Genomic DNA, 21,647 nt, shown 5'->3' on the forward strand with positions numbered 1-21,647 from the left:
TTTGCGCAGCTAATTCATCCACCTTATTACAATGCTCCTCGCATTAAGACAAAAAGCCTTCAGGCTTGTTTTTTAACACTCTTCGTGCTTTTAGAAGTATTATTTACTGTGGCCCTGTTTGATTTACACCCTTGATTTCTCTGCCTTCCACTTTTGCTTTTCTCCTTCCTGTCTTTTGCTTCTATCCTTGCTTCCCTTTCCTCTGTCTCCCTGCACAGGTTCCCAACCCCCTGCCATTTTCGTTTAAACCCTCCCCAACAGCACTAGCAAACACTCCCCCTAGGACATCGGTCCCAGTCCTGCCCAGGTGCAAACCGTCCAGTTTGTACTGGTCCCACCTCCCCCAGAACCGGTTCCAATGTCCCAGGAATTTGAATCCCTCCCCCTTGCACCATTCCTCCAGCCATGTATTCATCTGAAATATCCTTCTATTTCTACTCTGACTAGCATGTGGCACTGGTAGCAATCCTGAGATTACTACCTTTGAGGCCCTATTTTTTAATTTACCTCCTAACTCCCTATATTCAGCTTTTAGGACCTCATCCCATTTTTTACCTATATCGTTAGTACCTATATGCACCAGGCTGTTCACCCTCCCCCTCCAGAATGCACTGCAGCCACTCCGAGACATCCTTGACCCTTGCACCAGGGAGGCAACATACCATCCTGGAGCCTCGTTTGCGGCCGCAGAAGTGCCTATCGATTCCCCTTACAATAGAATCCCCTATCACTATAGCTCTCCTGCTCTTTTTCCTCCCGTCCTGTGCAGCAGAATCACCCATGGTGCCAGGAAGTTGGCTGCTGCTGCCTTAGTCATCTCCCCCAACAATATCCAAAGCGGTATATCTGTTTGAGAGGGGGATGGCCACAGGGGACCCCTGCACTACCTGCTTGCGCCTACTACTCTGCCTGGCGGTCACCCATTCCCTTCCTGCCTGTGCAGCCTTTACCTGCAGTGTGACCAACTCCCTAAACATGCTATCCACGATGCCCTCAGCATCGCGAATGCTCCAGTATGTATCCATTCGCAGCTCCAGTGCCGCAATGTGGTCTGCCAGTAGCTGCAGCTGGACACACTTCCTGCACTCATGGTCACCAGGGACACAGTGTCCCTGATTTCCCACATAGTGCAGGAGGAGCATGCCACAGGGCCAAGCTGTGCTGCCCTTAATTAATTCAAATTACATTAAATCAAATCAATACCACTAATTACACTACAATTAAATTATATACTCAAGGGCCCTTGTTTACTAGCACTCCCCGCTACACAACAGAGACCTTAGAAACTAAACCACAAAAATTAAGACCTTCTAAACTTTATAATCTATTAACCTTAACTGTCAAACTATAGAGTAGTATAAGTACTCACCCAATCAGTTGCTTCCTATTGCCCGCGTCACGTTTGAATCGTGACGTGGCTCTGGAACGCTGCCGCCGGTCTGCGAGATTGCTAAGTCTCTGAGGCAAAAAAGCCCACGAAAGTGAGTTCAAATACTCACTGTGCTGCTGCTCCCGACACCGGATTAGAGTATAAGAGTAAAGAAGTCTTACTACAGTTATACAGGGCATTGGCGAGGCCACACCTGGAATACTGTGTACAGTTCTGGTCTCCTTACCTAACGAAAGACATACTTCCCTTAGAGGGAGTGCAGCAAAGGTTCACTAGACTGGTTCCTGGGATGATGGGATTGCCCTATGACGAGAGATTGAGCAGACTAGGCCTATATTCCCTCGGGTTTAGAAGAATGAGAGGTGATCTAATTGAAACATAAAAAATTCTTAAAGGGCTTGACCGGGTTAATGCTGGGAAAATGTTTCCGCTGGCTGGGGAATCTAGAACACGGGATCACAGTCTCAGAATAAGAGGTCATTCATTTAGGACTGAGATGAGGAGAAATTTCTTCACTCAAAGGGTGGTGAATCTTCAGAAACCTCTAGCCCAGAGAGCTATGGATGCTCAGTCATTGAGTATATTCAAGACAGAGGTCGATAAATTTTTGGGAATTAAGGGATATAGGGGTAGTGCGGGAAGGTGGAATTGAGGTAGATCAGCCATGATCTTGTTGAATGGCGGAGCTGGCTTGAAGGGCCAAATGGCCGACTCCAGCTCCTATTTCTTATGTTCTTATAAATGTTTTCCTTGACTGATGCTTCCTTTTGAGTTTCCCAGAGACAGAGAGAAGGAGGAGGAAAAGCTGAAAAGGAAGGGAATCTCAGCACTTTATTCAGATAAATTGATCATAGAAAGGCACTGAAAATACTGCGGAGTGATCTACAAAGGAGAAGGTTCAGAGGATGTGAGATTAAGGGAAGGGAAGGTGTAGACAGTCTATAATCATCATGACAATTGCTTCCTAATTATATATTCATAAATTAGAAGAAATACATTTGATTAAAAAAAAAACCTGAGTGCTTTTGGTGCTCTGGGCCAGACACCTTTCCCTGCCTGAGAGAACAGGCAGATGGTACTCTTCTAGGTCTCCATCTGTACTCACAAAAAATGTCTCCGAGTAACACTAACTCTGCTGTGCAGTGCACTTCGAATACTAAGGCACGTCACCTTTAATAGTAGAAGAATTTAGCATCCAATATATTTATTATAAATATTTATTCTCTCATATTCTGTTATTCACCATTACATCCTAAGTTATGTTAAAGGTGAAAATAAATGTAGGGTGAGCATTTCAATGAAAAGCACTCCTCTCAGTTTTCTTCTCAAAACAAATTACTAAAAGGGTTCTTGAGTTGCAGCAGATCTTTTACGTTGAATGCATTTTCTCTTTCTGTGGCGATCCAGCATTCTGAATTTCTAGACTCAACATGAAGCTCTTTAGCTCAGCAAATATAAATGCTGGACATAGCAAGAGAATTACATTGTTTAGAGCAGTAAAGCACTAAAGACCCTGCGTCTAACACTTGGCAGAATATTGGACTCCTAACTATAAGAACTTAAGAAAACTGGAAAAGGCAAAGGACACTTGGCTCATCAAGCCTGCTCCCTCCACAGGCCATACATGATTAATTCAATTATGAACACCTGCCCCAAAACCATGAGATTTTGAGTGTTGGTGTTTGAATCCCACAACTCGCAATTAAACTCAAATACCTCATATGGTGAGTTTTTGCAGTCTGCAGCCAAGTTTTGCGTTGGAGCAGTTCTGATGTTTGTTTCATGTAGTCCACCTTGGGGAAGCACGCCACATGTTTATTTTTCACAAAGAGCAGATGTACTGGCTGTGGAAGAGTTCGGAGTCTTCCAAGTTGAAGCAAGAAGTAGTCCACTGGGGGCACTGTAAAGAGGATTCTCTAAACAGAGAGAGAAAACTTTGGCTATTACCCAGTTGAAAATGCAGTCTCAAAATAAAAATCTGAGGATTTTTATCAATACTTTTGATATTTATTTGGTAGTACAAAAAAGAATGCGTTTGTACAAGATTCTTAATCTTATGAAATGTTTGTGTAACTCATTAAACTTCAGAATTCCTCAGAACCTGGGTGGTGCAGTGAGTTAGACATTCTGGGGTCTAGGTTCAAATCCATCCCAGATTGCTGCTGGCTGTAAGCTCTGTCCAACATGAAATGTCTGTCCTAGGTTTCAATCCAGTTCCTAGTGGGGGGATGTTTCTATAGCACAAAACTTGTCTAATTTAACATTAATTGGCATTCAGGCCTTTCAATATTTAGTGTGAAATGTAAATTAATGCCACACTGGTACAGTAAGCAGTATTTTTTCGAGGTTAGGGCTGCGGTGCAGGTTAGAGTTTGCTCTTGTCCCATAGTGTTGTTGAACAACCTCCTTCAATCCATTTGCTTTACTTGTTCCCTCATTTCTTTATATTTAGCCCTTTTAAAGTTTTATACTTGGCTCCCAGTCTTTGGTATTTCCAACTCCCAGATCATTCTGTGATCATTGTCCCCCAGGGGTTCTGTGACTTCTATTTCCTGTCTATTGCCTGGGTCATTAATGAATACCAGGTCAAGATGAGCACTTGACTCATGGTTTCCTTGATGCAGTGGTTCGTGACGCAGTCATGTGTTATATTTGCCAACTCTGACTCTGAACTCTTTGGATTAGAGTTTACGCTAGTTTTGCGTCCAGTTTTGGCTGAACCAGCACAAAAAATTGTTGAATTTTAAACGCAAGTGAGTTGCACCCAAAACCACTTGGGCTCGTGTTTTTCGTGATTTTTTACGCTGGGTCAAGATTCACCTCTGCCGAATCAGGCCAGGGCCACAAGACTGGCCACGCCCCCAGGCTGAAATTGCAAGATTCTGCTGATTGCATTGGTTTGGGAAGGCTGTTCAAATTGCGCTCATTTTCTTAGGCGCACAGGCACTAGTAGGCACGGTTTAAACGTTTTTCATATCAAAAATATATTTACTTTACTAAGAAACTGACTCGTGTACACCTATGAAACTAGTAAATGGTTCAGTATAGTTTTTTTGATGCCGTTTTCATTGATCTTAATTCAAGTTACTCACAGATGGAGAACTGGACACCTTTATTAAAAATGCATATTTTTCGTGATAAATCCATTTTTGGCTGTATTAATAAAACTGCACCAGGTTACCACTCTTAAATACATCAGGGAATACTTTTTAATGGAAAGAAAAAAAGAAACAATTGCTTTTTATTACGCTGCCTGATTCTGCTGGTTCATGAAAGGTTTTACGTTTATGATTATACAAATGAATTTTAGCAGAAACCTGAAACCTAACCTAACCAGCACAATTTCAAGCAAATTTTGGGCACAATTTCCTGATTGCGCCCAAAGCAGAAACTCTACCCTTTTGGGCTTTCCCAGTTTATATTAGGCTAATTGAGGTCTCTCATTAAAATAACTGTCCTGTTTGCGCACAGGCTTTCTTTTTCTTCATAGAACAAACTTCTTTATGATGACCTGGTGATCTGTAGCATACCCCTCGTATTAGCTTGGATTTTTTTGCATTAGAAGTGTTTAATCAAAGTAGTTGATTTTGTCGCTTTCCCCATTGCTTGATTCACCTCCATGGTCACAAATTTACCAAACCAAAAAAATTGACTTTGCTTTGCTTGTGACATTGTTCTGTTTGTTGTGCTTGTGGGGGATTGACTTTAAGGTCATTTTTCTTTATTGCACAGTAAAATGGTTTACAGTGGGCCACTCAGTTAGTCATTAAGCAGCTTGATAGAAGTAGATTTCTCCAATCTGTAATATACACGCATAGCATTGAAACTTCACCATCTGCAGCATATCCAGGTTTCAGATGTTGTCATTGTTTTACTCACCAGCAAGTACAGAGGAAGTTGCTATCTAGTTTTGGTAATTTGGCAAAAACAAATCAACTTTTCAACTTACAATGCCAATGTGTTTGTCTCCTTATCTTCACACTCATGTTTTCCCAGTGTCTTGTACCAAACTCTCTGTTGCTTGTTGCAGTTTATTACGACTGACTCCCATGTGCAATATATATAATTCCTCTTGTAAGATTTTTTTATGGTTAAAGTTCAAATTATGGTTTATGGGTGATTTTTAAAACAAAGTTCCTAACCAAGTTGCAAGGAACATTCTAAAGATTTCTCAATCATTAGTTTTACTCGAGATTGATAGGATGAAGTAAAATGCCTGTTTGTTTTGAGAATGTCCACATTCCAAACATTTACCAGCAAATCACAACTGAATGAATTTAGAAAAACTACACACAAACAGAAAGAAACCAGTTATTTCCTGACGCTTTTTCTTATCTTCAGAAAAACTGAAAAGGTTTCTGAGGTAACGGAAAGGAACCACACAAAAAGTGCTGCAAACTCCAGACGACCCAGGCGCAACAGATCAGCTCGTAACAATCTGTTTACGAAAAGCATGTGTTGGCGCATACAGATATTCCACTCTGACACGTGCAAAGCAGTCTTAAAATGGTGCATCTCAGCTGCAACCTGAAACTGCACATTCCAACCTGCAAGATTTCCTAACTTAACAATTAAACTCTGAGTGTCCTCAGGCTGTGTTTACTTGTACAGCAAACTTTCTGACTTTAAAATGGAGAGGCCAGCTAAACCAAGCTTCACCTTGGGAGCAGAATAATAAATTTTAATTTATGTTGTGTTAATACATTATAAAACAGTATGTCATCTGATTTATCATGAGCAGTGCCACAGAAGGCTGCTCGTATATATAAAAATTCTTACATACAGTACGTCACATTTTAAATGTGTCTACCACAAATAATGTCACACTTTCCATATTGGCTCAAATTTCTCACAAACCAATCAAGAAACACTTTACCTCTATTTACTTATTTTATGACTATCCACTTACTTCATTGCCTTTCACCACATCACTCACAAACCTTTGTCATATTCTCTGCCTCTATGAGCATAGCCAGAGGAGATTCACCTATCCCTATACAAAATGTGTACCTGGAATGTTTAATGCAAAGAATGTGAGTAATCTGACCTGTGCATGTAAACAGCAATCTTCAGAAACCGAAATGTGTGCATAACCAATTTAATGTCATCTATTTTTTCCAAAGGGCATTTACCCAAAATGTTAAGTAAGAAGTTAATTTTGATCTGTTTATGTCCATAGGATCAAAAAGTTGCACCCAGCAGTGTTGCTATTGTGGGTCATTCAATGGGTGGCATCATTGCTAGAGCATTATTCACTTTACCCAACTTTAAACCTACGCTGATTAGTCTTATTATAACTCAAGCCACGCCTCATGTTGCACCAGTCCTACTGCTGGACAGCTACCTCTTGGGTAAGTCTGGAAACCTGAAGTGATTGCAGAGATGTATAAATACTTTATCATTCATAAAGCTTTTGCTGGTCCAAATTCAGTTCTGCCATTTCTACAGGGCTTTCCCACAACAAATATGGACATGGGAAGAATTTATTTAAATCATTTTTTCTTCAATTGTTTTAATTTTTTTTTGGTTACAAATGTATCATATACACATAGTGAATTTTAGTGAGTTTTGCTGAGTGATTGGGGTTGTGCAAAACACTAGATTGCTGTGCTCACGCACTGTGTCAGTGCGTGACGAGTTTTAATTCTGTCACCAAGAATTTGACAGTTACCTGGTTTAGGTGGGGTGGAGCAGCCATGCTGCAGATTAATTTCTTCGACTGGACTATCTTCCATACTGCCTCAGTTACCTTTGACTGTGGGAGGGGATTGTCCTGCCAGCACTTTCATGGGATGTACTGACATGCTGCGATCAAGGGAAAACCCCAAGCTTTCCCACCTTCGGGTTCAGAGATATCACAGCAGGTAGGCCCAGGAGGCAGTGTACCAGATCTGTGAAATCGATTCTTTTTACAGCTTTTTATTTTCTCGTACTGGCACCTCAAAAATGGTAGCATATCCTTCGGTAGTTACAATCTACTGTTGGTCACTGCAGTATTAAAGAGATGTCAAGTTTAATAATGTGTGCTTTCTGCAATAAATTGCTTTGTGTTTAGAGCCATATTCATACGGCAGTGACATTGAAGGGAGAGAGCAGGACAAATAGGAAGAGAGTAAGAAAAGTAACAATACAAACAAAATATGTGAAGCGAACTGATGCAAAGAGATAGAAATGGGAGATTTAATAAATGTTATAATCTTGGATTGTTATTCCGTATGTAGATGAATGAGAACTTGGAAAATGTGTAAAAAAGATTCCATTGTTTTCAGACATTTTGTTGGTATCTTTGAACGCCTGGATATGTAGGAAAACCAAATGGGGAAAAAATAGAAGAAATTTAATAATAGTGCAGGAGCTACTGTTCTTCGTAATAAAAACAAAATAGCTTATGCTGGTCTTGATGTTCAAATAGTGCTAGAACCCACATTTATATGGGATAATATATGTAGCCATCAGGTAAATATTTTCTTGCCTAGACATTTAAATGCATTTTGGGGCCTGTATGCTATAAAATGGTATTTGTACAGTGTATTGAAGATTTTGTCCCGGAAGTGGTGCTCTCAAAGTGTTTGGCAGACCCAATTGTGTGTATTCTGTGGTCTTGATCCTGTAAAACAATATGTTGTCTTTAGTGTGATTATTGTTTAAAATAGCGATGCTACATAGCTGTGGGATGAAGAGAGAAACCACATTCGGTGTACATTGTAATGCTGGGTAGTGAGAGATTAGAGAATGGAAAGAATTGCCGACTTTGGCACCGTCAAGGATAGATAAGGTATAGTAATAATTAGTGAAAGGATATTGAGTAGATCAAGTAATAAGAGAATTTGCATTGATATAGCATCTTTCATGTCAGCAGGATGACCCAAATTGTTTCACAGCCAATGGATTATCTTTGAAGTGTAGCTCAGTGGTAGCACTCTCGGCTCTCGGTCCGATGGTTGTGGGTTAAAGCCCCACTCCCGAGAATTGAGCACGTAATGTAGGCTGACACTTCAGTGCAGCACCAAGGGTATGCTGCACTGTCAGAGGTGCCGTCTTTTGGATGAGAGATAAACCAAGGCCCTGCCTGCCCCCTCAGGTGGACGTAGAAAATCCCCCAACACTATTCGAAGAGGAGCAGGGGTTGTTCTCCTGGTATTCTTGCCAATATTTATCCTTCGGTCAATACCTAAAACTGATTATCTGGTCATTATCTCATTGCTGTTTGTGGGAGCTTGCTGTGTGCATATTGGCTGCTGCGTTTCCTACATTACAACAGTGACTACATTTCAGAAGTACTTCATTGGCTGTAAAGCGCTTTGGGATGACCTGAGTTGGTGAAAGGCGCTATATAAATGCAAGTCTTTCTTTGTAGTAGGCAAACACCGCAGCCGATTTGTAGAATTGGCTAATTTTGTGTGTCAAATATTGTTTTAATGTTTATTATTTCTATGTCTCTTTGTATCATTTTTAGTTTATTATGTAATAAGTATAGGACCAATATCAGAGTTTGATGGGGCTGCATCGGTGTTTGTGGCATTTGCTCTGAGATCCAGTCAGAGAGGTGCTAATTTATGGAGCCATGGATGTTGTATGTCACTGTCTATAACTTGCTGCCAAGTACCTAATTAGGGAAAAATGTAGTATCAAGTGTGTTAAATGGACTTTTAATTAATGGAAACATTCATTCTTGTAGACTTTTACACCACTGTGAACACTCACTGGATTCTCAAGGAAAAAGACTTAAGAAACATCACCATTCTCTCGGTGGGAGGTGGTTTCCGTGATTACCAAGTCCGGTCTGGTCTGACCATTGTGCCAAGTCTGGGCCTTTACAATAATACGTTAAATGTTGTGGTAATGTAAAGGTTTTTTTAAAGAAATTCTGTATTGGTTGCTACTGGTAACAGTAATATGTTCATATTGGTGCAATTTGCATCTTTGCATGCTCAGACAATCTTCTGTTATTTCAGATTTCCAGCATCCGCAGTATTTTGCAATTTTATTATACTGGCAGTGCTACGTTGGCTTATAGGGAAGATGCAAATCTTGAGCAAGAGTGCAGTTTTCTTGCTCTTATTTTATGTTGTATTCTGCAGTTCTTCAGTCATTTGAAGGTGCCTTTGGTCCAATTTTAGTGTTGCCTTAATGCTACCTTGCTAAGAATCTATGGTTATGTATGTGTCTGATACTCCAAACGCAATAACATATTGTACAAAGGTTAAATTAATCTAATGTTACAACAATAAAGTTGGATTTGTACTTCTTTAGGCTTTTCTGACCATGCTTTACTAATGGTAGTGAGCAACAGCAATGCATGTCAGGTAGATAATACAAGAGGTTCACAACTGCATAAAATATTTTAATACCGGCAGCCAATACAGTACTGTAGAGGTTACTGAAGAAAATTAGGAGCGAATTCATGCTGTTTTTATTTTCTAGCACCGCCATCTTCAAAGAATGTTGCATTGTATACTGTATATTGTGGAAAAATAAGAACGCTGTTAAGTTCATTAATATATCTGGTCAGGGACTGTGTTGAAAGAAATTACAACATGAGAACCAGCATTCCCACCGACACTGAGATGAGAATAAGTTACTGGAAAATTCTGCATGTATCTAGTACTGTGTTCCATGTATGACATAACTAGCTTTTACTAACTTCCCAGTTTAGAAGTTTTTCTTATGAGATTTGTTCGTGGATTTCCTTAATGCTTTTAAATTCTATACTGTATTACTTTGGCACAGTCCCAAACTGGAGTCTACTCGTTTAGGACAATCTGTTCAGTTGGAGGAGGTTAATCTTTCTTGGTTTTTATTTTACAAATCCAGTAAGTTTATCCAACTTTGTTTCTGTTGGCCTAATAGTTTTCCTGTACAGGGTATATTGTCATGATTAACCTCTTGGTACATCTTATGGATATTCTGATCTAACTTTTAGGTCTTAAAATCCCCTATCGAAGCACAGAAAACTTCACCATCATAAGGAGAGACGGAAATTTTGAGACACATTAATTTTTTAAAAGATACAAGAGTATTCTATGCACTTTTCACACCCTGAGATAATTGTACTTTTCAGGCTCTATTTTTCCTGAAGTGCTCGAGATCCCAAAATACATGCTGGGAGCAGTTTTATTTTTGTTTTCTAGTTTAGACCTATAGAGAGGCCGTATTTTGTGACCCCCTATGGGTGTGTACGAGGTGTGGCGGGGCCGCGCAAGTTCCGGGTTTAGGCATGCGAAGCACACGTGCTAAAACCCGGAACTTACGATCTGTCAAGAATCATCCGCATCCCCAGGAGAAGGGCCTCTGCGGGTGGAGAGTTGCGCTATTTGCCCAACTTCTGCCTGCTGAATGCCCGTGAAATTCTTACGCCTGCATAAGTTTTAAAAAAAAATAGAAAAATAAAATATTATCACTCATTTATACATTAAAAACCCTGTCCAATAAGGTAAGTTTATTTTTAGCCCCATTAAAACATTTTTTTCCCCCAAAAATTAAATTTTTGTTTAAAATATTTAATTAAATGGCATTTTAATTAATTTTAAATATGTAATTAAAAAAAATGTATTTCATCTGTTCGTGTATTTTTTAAGTGATCCCCATTCATACTTATGGGGTTTCCTTCTTTTATTGGTTGGGCCGGCCCACGTGATCCCAGGGGTGCTTGCGAACCGCATGCGTCCCTGGGATACATGGGCCTCTGCATGCGCGTACCTGGAGAGGCCCAGGATTGCAATTCTCCATAACTCCCGGGCCACCAGGTAAACTCGTAGATTTTTTACAGGTCGGAGGCATCCACCCACGGGAAGCCTCCGATCGTAAATTTTGGGCCATAGAGTTTAACTCCAAATATGCTTAGCAGACTTCACATTGTAATCTTGAAGATTCCGTAATAATTTTATTAATAATAACCTCATTTTTATAATATTTAGCTCAGTTATTTTAAAATTAAGCAGAGAACAAGGATGATGCCTCATTCTAAGGTGTGCCTGGCATGCCTTTATACACTCTGCATAGAACCAGAGTTGATCTCCCAGCTTGATGGAGGAGTGAGGGAAGTGCTGGGCCATGTGGCTCCAGATTGTGGTGGTGCAAGGAAGTTATGCTAAACATTTATAAAACACTGGTTCGGCCTCAACTGGAGTACTGTGTCCAATTCTGAACACCACACTTCAGGAAGGATGTCAAGGCTTTGGATACGGTGCAGAGGAGATTTACTACAATGGTACCAGAGATGAGGGACTTCAACTATGTGGAAGGATGAGAGAAACTCTCTTTGGAGCAGAGGTGGTTAAGGGGAGATTTTTTAAAGGTATTCAAAAATATGAGGTGTTCAGATAGAGTAGATAAGGAGAAACTGTTTCTGGCAGGGCGGTTGGTAACCAGAGAACACAGATTTAAGGTAATTGGCAAATGAACAAGGGGGGAGATGAGACTTCCTGGAAATAGTGGAGAACCAAGGGTCGAGCGAGAATGAGGAACGGAAAGAAATTAGTATTAGTAAAAAAAAAAAATAGTACTGGAGAAATTAATGGGACTGAAAGCCGATAAATCCCCTGGACCTGATGGCCTATATCCTAGGGTTTTGAAAGAGGTGGCTACAGAGATAGTGGATGCATTGGTTGTCATTTTCCAAAATTACAAATGATTCTAGAACGGTTCCCATAGATTGGAAGGGAGCAAATGTAACCCTACTATTTAAGAAAGGAGGGAGAGAGAGAGCAGGGAACTACAGACCAGTTAGCCTGACGTCAGTAGTAGGGAAAATACTAGAATCTATTAGTATGGACGTGGTAACAGGGCACTTAGAAAATAATAATAGGATTGGGCAGAGTCAACACTGATTTATGAAAGGGAAATCGTGTTTGACGAATCTGTTAGAGTTTTTTGAGGTTGTAACTAGCAGAATAGATAAGGGGGAACCAGTGGATGTGGTGTATTTGGATTTTCAGAAGGCATTCGATAAGGTGCCACACGAGGTTATTAAACAGAATTAGGGCTCATGGGATTGGGGTAATATACTAGCATGGATTGAGGATTGGTTAACGGACAGAAAACAGAGAGTAGGAATAACCGGGTCATTTTTGGGTTGGCAGGCTGTAACTAGTGAGGTACCACAAGGATCAGTGCTTGGGCCTCAGCTGTTCACAATCTATATCAATGATTTGGATGAAGGGACCAAATGCAATATGTCCAAGTTTGCTGATGATACAAAGTTGGGTGGAGGATGCAAAGAGGCTTCAAGGGGATATAGACAGGCTAAATGAGTGGGCAAGAACATGGCAAATGGAATATAATGTGGAGGAATGTGAAGTTATCCACTTTGATAGGAAAAATAGAAAAGCAGAGTATTTTTAAATGTTGAGAGATTGGGAAATGTTGGTGTTCAGAGGGACCTGGGTGTTCTTGTACACGAACCACTGAGCGTTAACATGCAGGTACAGCAAGCAATTAGGAAAGCAAATGGTATGTTGACCTTTATTAAAGAGGGTTTGAATATAAGAGTAAACACGTCTTACTGCAATTATATAGGGCCCTGGTGAGACCACACCTGGAGCATTGTGTACAGTTTTGGTGGTCTTTCCTAAGGAAGGATATACTTGCTATAGAAGGAGTGCAACCAGACTGGTTCCTGGGATGGGGGGGATTGTCTATGAGGAGAGATTGAGTAGACTCGGCCTATATTCTCTAGCATTTATAAGAATGAGAGGTGATCTCATTGAAACACACAAAATTCTTACAGGGCTTGACAGGGTAATTGCAGGGAGGATGTTTCCCCTGGCTGGGAAGTCCAGAACCAGGGGTCACAGTCTCAGAATAAGGGGCCGGCCATTTAGGACTGAGTTGAGGAGAAATGCCTTCAATGAGGGTGGTGAATCTTTGGAATTCTCTACGCCAAAGGGTTGTGGAGGCTCAGTCGTTGAGTATATTCAAGACACAGATTGACAGATTTTTGGATATTAAGGGAATCAAGGGATATGGGGATAGTGCAGGAAAGTGGAGTTGAGGTAGAAAATCAGCCATGATATTGAATGGTGGAGCAGGCTTGAGGGGCCAAATGGCCTACTCCTGCTCCTCTTTCTTAGGTTCTTATGAGGAGACATTTTTTTGTGAAGCAAGTTGTTACAATCCAGAATGCACCACCTAAAAGGGTGGAGGAAGCAGATTCAGTAGTAACTTTCAAAAGGGAATTAATTTATACTTGAAAAGGAAAGATTTGCAGTGCTATGGGAAAAGAGCAGTGGGACTAGTTGAATAGTTCTTTCAAAGATAGCATGATTGACCGAATGGCCACCTCCTGTGCTGTGTGTTTCTATGAATCCTATGAATTCTGCTGCTGTTGATGGCCCAGTTTTGGGCTTATAGATCTGACCTTAGCCTGCCCGCTTAGCATGGCGGTTGTGTCACAGTACACAATGGAGAGTGTCCTCACTGTGAAGATGAGACTTTGTCTTTCCGAGAACTATGTGCAGTCATTCCTACCAATTCTATTGTGGACAGACATGTTGGTGACAGGCAGGTTCGTGAGAGTGAATTCAAGCGGATAATTCCCTCTTGTTGGTTCCCTTGCCACCTGACACGGGGCCAATCTGGAAGCATTGTCCTTCTGGACTCGGTCAATGGTGGCACTACCAAACCATACTTGGTGATGGATATATTGTGCCTTTTTATCGCCTTGCTTCATCCAAGTGGTGTTCAACATGGAGAAGCACTGATTCATCAGTTGGGGTGGACGTGGGTAATAATCAGCAGAAGATTTCCTTGACCTATTTCGACCTAAAGCCATGAGATTTCATGGGGTCCAGAGTCAATGTTGACAAATTCCACCTGACTGTATGTCATTGTGCCCTGACCTCTGGTATATCTATCCTGCCTATTGACCAGGAATTACCCAGGGATGGTGATGGAGGAGTCTGGGATGTTGGCTCAAAGATATCACTTTTTGAGTATGACTTTGTCAGGTTTGTTGTTTGAATAGAATAGCAAAATACTGCGGATGCTGGAAATCGGAAATAACAACAGAAAATGCTGGAAACTCTCAGCAGGTCAGGCAGCATCCATGGAGAGAGAAGCAGAGTTAACGTTTCAGGTCTGTGACCCTTCGTCAGAACTGGAAAAAATTAGAGATGTAACAGATTTTAAGCAGGTGCAGAGGCAGGGAAAGAGGGGAGGGGAGGAAAGGACAAAAGGTTTGGTCTGTGAAAAGGTGGAAGGCAGGAGAGATTAAATGTTGCAAATGGGGATGGCAGAATCATCAACAGCTGGCGCCTGAAAAAATAAGGGCAGGAGTTATGGTCTGAAATTGTTGAACTCATTGAGTCCACAAGGTTGTAAAGTGTCTAACAGAAAGATGAGGTGCTGTTCCTCGAGCTTACGTTGAGCTTCATTGGAACAATGTAAGAGGCTGAGGACAGAGAGATCAGTGTAGGAGTGGAGCGGAGAATTAAAGTGACCGGCGACCGGAAGCTCAGGGTCACCCTTACGGACAGAATAGAGGTGTTCCACAAAGCGGTCACCCAATCTCCCCAATGCCGAGGAGACTGCATCGTGAGCAGCAAATACAGTATACTAAATTGTAAGAAGTGCAAGTAAATCACTGTTTCACCTGGAAGGGGTGTTTGGGGCCCTGAACAGTGGGAAGGGAGGAGGTAAAAGGGCAGGTGTTGCATCTCCTGCACTTGCACAGGAAGGTCCCGTGGGGAGGGGCTGTTGGGGGTGATTGAGGAGTGGACCAGGGTGTTGTGGAGGGGGCGGTTCCTTCGGAAGGCTGAAAGGGGAGGTGAGGGGAAGATGTGTTTGGTGGTGGGATCACGCTGGAGGTGGTGGAAAACACAGAGGATGATCTGTTAAATATGGAGGCTGATGGGGTGAAAGGTGAGGACAAGGGTAACCCTATCGTGGTTCTGGGAGCGAGGGGAAGGGGTGAGAGCAGGAAATGGAACGGACATGGTTGAGGGCCATGTCAACCATGGTAGAGGAGAATCCTCGGTTGAGTAAAAAGGAAGACATATCGGAAGCACTAGTACGGAAGGTGGCATCGTCAGAACAGATGTGGCGGAGACTGAGAAACTGGGAGAAACATAGAAACATAGAAGATAGGAGCAGGAGTAGGCCATTCGGCCCCTCGAGCCTGCTCCGCCATTCAATGCGATCATGGCTGATCATCCAAATTCAGTACCCGGTCCCTGCTTTCTCCCCATACCCCTTGATCCCTTTAGCCTTAAGAAATATATCCAAGTCCTTCTTGAATATATTTAATGAACTGGCCTCCACCACCACCTGTGGTAGAGAGTTCCACAGGTTCACCACTCTCTGGGTGAAGAAGCTCCTCCTCATTTCTGTCCTAAATGGCCTACCCTTTATCCTTAGACTGTGTCCCCTGGCTCTGGACTCCCTGACCGTCGGGAACATCCTTCCTGCATCTAGTCTGTCCAGTCCTGTCAATTTTATAAGTTTCAATGAGATCACCTCTCATTCTTCTAAACTCCAACGAGTACAAGCCCAATCGACCCAACCTCTCCTCATACGTCATTCCTGCCATCCCAGGTATCAGCCTGGTGAATCTTCGCTGAACTCCTTCCATGGCAAGAACATCCTTCCTCAGATAAGGCGACCAAAACTGCACAATACTCAAGATGTGGTCTCACCAAGGCCCTGTACAACTGCAGCAAGACGTCCTTGTTCCTGTACTCAAACCCTCTCGCTACGAAGGCCAACATACCATTTGCCTTCTTAACCGCCTGCTGCACCTGCATGCTTCCCTTCAGCGACTGGTGCACAAGGACACCCAGGTCTCGTTGCACTTCCCCTTCTCCCAATCTATTGCCACTTAGATAATCTGCCTTCCTGTTTTTGCCACCAAAGTGGACAACCTCACATTTATCCACGTTATATTGCATCTGCCATGTTTCTGCCCAATCACCCAACATGTCCAAATCATCCTGGAGTTTCTCGACATACTCCTCACAGCACACACGCCCACCCAGCTTTGTGTCGTCTGCAAATTTGGAGATATTACATCTAGTTCCCTTGTCTAGATCATTAATATATATTGTGAATAGCTGGGGTCCAAGGACCGATCCCTGCGGTACCCCACTAATCACTGCCTGCCACTCGGAAAAGGACCCGTTTATTCCAACTCTTTGCTTTCTGTCTGCCAACCAGTTCTCTATCCAAGTCAATACCTTGCCCCCAATCCCATGTGCCTTAACTTTACACGCTAATCTCTTTTGCGGGACCTTATCGAAGGCCTTCTGAAAGTCCAGATACACCACATCCACTGGTTCTCCCTTATCTATTTTAACAGTTACATCCTCAAAAAATTCCAGTAGATTAGTCAAGCACGATTTACCTTTTGTGAATCCATGCTGACTTTGTCCGATCCTGTCACTGTTTTCCAAGTGCTCTGCTATTACATCTTTTATAATGGACTCTAGCATTTTCCCCACTACCGATGCCAGGCTTACCGGTCTGTAATTCCCCGTTTTCTCTCTACCACCTTTTTTGAATAGTGGGGTAACATTAGCTACCCTCCAATCCATGGGTACTGTTCCAGATTCCATCGAATGTTGGAAGATGATCAGCAATGCATCTACTATTTCTAGGGCCACTTCCTTAAGTACCCTAGGATGTAGATTATCAGGCCCATGGGATTTATCGGCCTTCAATCCCATCAATTTCCCTAACACCATTTCCCTGCAAATACTGATTTCTTTCAGTTCCTCCCTTTCATCAGACCCTATGTTCCCCGGCATCTTTGGGAAGTTATTTGTGTCCTCCTTTGTGAAGACAGAACCAAAATATGTATTTAATTGGTCTGCCATTTCTTTGTTCCCCATTATAAATTCCCCTGATTCTGACTGCAAGGGACCTACGCTTGACTTCAATCTTTTTCTCTTCACATATCTAAAAGCTTTTACAGTCAGTTTTTATGTTCCCTGCAAGCCTACTCTCTCATTCTGTTTTCCCCTTCTTAATTAATCCCTTTGTCCTCCTTTGTTGTATCCTAAATTGCTCCCAATCCTCAGGATTATTGCTTTTTCTGGCCAATTTATATGTCCTCTCCTTGGATCTTATGCTATCCCTAATTTCCCTTGTTAGCCACAGTTGAGTCACCTTTTTTGTTTTATTTTTGTGCCAAACTGGGATGAACATTTTCTGTAGTTCATCCATGCGGTCTTTGAATGTTTGCCATTGCCTATCCACCGTCAACCCTTTGAGTGACATTCCCCAATCAATCCTACTCAACTCGCGCCTCAGACCATCGTAGTTTCCTTTATTTAAATTATTGCTTTTTCTGGCCAATTTATATGTCCTCTCCTTGGATCTTATGCTATCCCTAATTTCCCTTGTTAGCCACATAATGGAATAGAGTCTTTACAGGAAGCGAGGTGGGAGGAAGTGTAGTCCAGGTAGCTGTAGGAGTCAGTGGGCTTATAGTGGATGTTCTATTAGGCACTTTACAGTCTTCTGGACTCAACATTGAGTTCACCAATTTCAGATCATAACCTGGGCCCCTAATTTTTTCTAGCGGCAGCTGTTGATAGAAACAGAGAAACATAGAAGATAGGAGTAGGCCATTCGGCCCTTCGAGCCTGCTCCGCCATTCAATGAGATCATAGCTGATCATCCAAATTCAGTACCCTGTCCCTGCCTTCTCCCCATATCCCTTGATCCCTTTAGCCTCAAGAAATATATCCAACTCTTTCTTGAATATATTTAATGAACTGGCCTCCACTGCCCTCTGTGGCAGAGAATTCCACAGGTTCACCACTCTCTGGGTGAAGAAATTCCTCCTCATTTCAGTCCTAAATGGCTTACCCCTTATCCTTAGACTATGACCCCTGGTTCTGGACTCCCCGGCCATCATAAACATTCTTCCTGCATCTAGTCTGTCCAGGCCTGTCAGAATTTTATAGGTTTCGATGAGATCCCCTCTCAATCTTCTAAACTCCAGTGAGTATAATCCCAATCGACACAATCTCTCCTCATACGTCATTCCTGCCATCCCAGGTATCAGCCTGGTGAATCTTTGCTGCACTCCTTCCATGGCAAGAACGTCCTTCCTCAGGTAAGGCGACTAAAACTGCACACAATACTCAAGGTGCGGTCTCACCAAGGCCCTGTACAACTGTAGCAAGACATCCTTGTTCCTGTACTCGAACCCTCTTGCTACGAAGGCCAACATACTGTTAAGTCTGTGTGTTATAATGAGAAGGACTACACAGACTACAAGAGTAACTTTTAACAGGTCTTTACTAGTCGAAGGTCAGGGCGGAACTACCCAATAAATCCTTACACAGCACTTATATATCGGTGTGGTCACCGTCGGTATTACAGTATACAGCAGCCAAGATAAAGTAGTGCAACTCTTAAAATAGTTCTCTTAAAGGTGGAACGGTTACATACACTACAATCCTCCCTTTTTAGCTTAACAGTATATATGTTCCCCATTAAACATAACATCATAACATATATACACAACTTCATGTAAAAACAGTTCACAGATTCAGTCTCTGCGGCGGCGCTTCCTGACTCGGTCCGGATAACGCCTCGGTGGTGTAGTAGTTTTCGGTGGTGTAGTAGGTTCTTTTGGCAAGGTCGATTCGGCTTGAATGCCAGTGTCGAGTTCATCTGGTTGCAGTATCACCGGATCGGAGGTAGATACTATGGGTATCTCTGCTTCATCATTAGGCGTATAAAGTTGTGTAGATTGTCCCTTTTCGGATGACTCTATGATCTGGTCAGCATGGTGCCTTTCAGGGGTCTCTGGTTCTCGTTGCTGGGATGACTCATCTAATGGTCCTTCACTGGACTTAACAGCTTGAACTTTCGTAACTTCAGAACCAGCATTGTTGACTTCTAAAGGCTCGAGTACCTTGGGAAGTTTTTCTACTTCCAGACTGATTTGGCTCAGTTCGGAGGGACCACCTGCGTGACCTGGTAGGGGTGATAATGGTTCAGATGAGTCATCATCTTCTGCTTCTTCTCTATTGTCTTCTATTTCCTCCATCACTTCAGCTTTTGCCTCTGCCACCAATTCCCTGAGTGGCTTATTACTGCTGACACTGCTCACAAAAGGGTGCTCTTTCTTCTTAGCTTTCAACTGATCGATGAATTTGACATATTCCCTTTCTTGCTCAGCTTTGATTCGTTTGGCCTCATCGCGCAGACGGTTTGTGTGTTCCTGTTCCATTTTCTCAATCAGCTGCTTCTGCTGTCTTTCCAGAATCTCCCACTCTGTGTCAAAGAACTTTTTCGTTGCATTCATCTCTTGCTCAAAACGGCGAATCATTTGTTCTAATTGCTGTTGTAGTTTGAGATTAAGTTGAGTTCGAGCCCGGTGTTCCTCAGAAATGTGCATGTCTGTAGACTGGACAGACTCAGAATTCTCTGTCAAACTATGTTGTTGTTCAGTGGAATTCTGTTCTGATACTTTGTTCTCTTCTGAAGCATTTATGCACTCCTTCGTTTTTCCATCATTAGTCTGCAAGTCCATTTTAGACTTGTCTTTTGCACATGGGCTGGTCTTACCATCATCAGTTCCAGAGTCTGAGCTGATTGTCTTCACCGAGTTCTCACTCTCTGCTTTGTCACTGTCACTGCTGATTGCTTTTAGGGAGTGCCAGTCCATTTTTATTTTCCTGATCCACTCCCGTCCCAGAAGTGGTGGACCTCCCTCAGGTAGTACATATATGTCCATTCCTTGGTGTTCTTTGCCCTTGTGTACCACCTTGACTTTTATCTTTCCGATGGGGTATACTCTTTGCCCCGTGTATGTCTGCAATACTGTCTTCGTATCCCGTAGGGGAATATGTGTGAATAACCTTTTGTAATCTTGCTTATTCATGACCGTCAACGCCGATCCGGTGTCCAATTCCATCTTCATTTGGACTCCTGCTATCTGAAGTGTGGCCCAGATAGTTTGTCGGTCAGCTTCCTTACTCACATTGTGAATTCTCAGACTACCCAGTTCCTTGCTGTTGGAGTCTGAATCCGAATTCTGTTCATCCGAACTCTTCTCAGCCACCTTATGTACCTTTCTGCACTTTTCCTGCGGTGACTTTTTGTTGCTGGTCTTCTTTCCTGACCGGCATACTTTAGCTATGTGACCAAGCTTGCCACATTTTCTACATTCCTGGTCTTTAAACCAGCATTGGTTCTGATCATGTGTTGTCTTTCCACAACGATAACATTTCGTTGTACCCAAAGCCATTTGATCTACGCTGAGTACCGCTGCCTTCAGCTGCATTTCCGCAGTGCCTCTCGCTGCGGCTTCGTGCGATGCTGCAATAGTGACAGCCTTATCAAGTGTAAGATCATTCTCTTCAAGCAACCGCTTTTGTGTTCCTTCTTTCGACAATCCACACACGAATTTGTCTCTCAGTGCCTCTGTCAGGTTTTCCCCAAACTGACAGTATTTCGCTAGCTTACGCAGTTCAATTAAGTACTCCGCGTTGCTTTCCTCTTTCAGTTGCGTTCTCGCATAAAATTTAAACCGTTCCGCTAACATCAGCGGTGTGGGGTTCAAATGATTCTTCAGGACAGCAACAATATTAGCGAAAGTCTGATCCGCCGGTTTAGCTGGTGATAGAAGATGCTTCAATAGCCCGTAAGTCTTCGCACCCATTGAGTTTAGTAAGGTTAGTGCTTTATCTTCATTTGATATTTTATTAGCCTTACAATATATCTCTATGCGTTCTACATACGTGGCCCAATCTTCACATCGGGATCGAAATCGTTGATGTTACCATGCTTAGGCATCCTCGCAATCTTCTTGAGAGACAAAAATAAATTTTTCTTTTATTTTTTTTTCAAAATGGCGGTTTCCCGCGCTCGTCTTCTTCCCCGCCTACGAAAATGGCGGCTTCCCGCGTTTGCCTTTCTCCCCCGCTGGCTGTAATGGCGATTGCCGTATTGCTGCGTTTGCCCTCCCCAGCGGTTTTCAAATCGTGCCTCCCAGCCCCTCTTGCAGTCCGGTCCTTTCTCCCGCGGCTGAGTTCTCCGCAGTTTTTTTAAATTTTCTCCCGCGCCTTACGATCGTGCCTCCCAGCCCCTCTTGCAGTCCGGTCCTTTCCCCCCCCGGCTGCGGCTGAGTTCTCCGCGGTTTTTAAAAAAAAAAAAAAAATTCTCCCGCGCCTTACGATCGTCCCGGTTGCTGCGCCTTGCGGCCTCGGTAGCTGCCCGGCCTTTTTCACCGGTCGCGGTCGAGCTCTCTCTCGACGCTGTTGCGTCTCCCAGCCCACTTGTAGCCCGGTCTCTCTCACCGGCT

At 42.7% G+C, this 21,647-nt stretch overlaps 1 protein-coding gene across 2 annotated transcripts in view; it reads left to right on the forward strand.

The window, feature by feature from the left end:
* The window catches only part of pgap1 (post-GPI attachment to proteins inositol deacylase 1), a 184,058-nt gene that overhangs the window by 14,180 nt on the left and 148,231 nt on the right, over positions 1-21,647 (forward strand). For both annotated transcript variants that reach the window (XM_085985823.1, XM_085985822.1), the window contains exons 4-5: positions 6,570-6,741; positions 9,069-9,229. In XM_085985823.1, the coding sequence (XP_085841949.1) occupies positions 6,570-6,741; positions 9,069-9,229 (333 nt within the window). The remainder of the gene's footprint in view (positions 1-6,569; positions 6,742-9,068; positions 9,230-21,647) is intronic.

The sequence above is a fragment of the Somniosus microcephalus genome, chromosome 4 (genome assembly GCF_052327205.1).
Source record: "Somniosus microcephalus isolate GS21.2 chromosome 4, FLI_Smic_1.0, whole genome shotgun sequence".
In the NCBI taxonomy this organism is placed as follows: domain Eukaryota; kingdom Metazoa; phylum Chordata; class Chondrichthyes; order Squaliformes; family Somniosidae; genus Somniosus; species Somniosus microcephalus.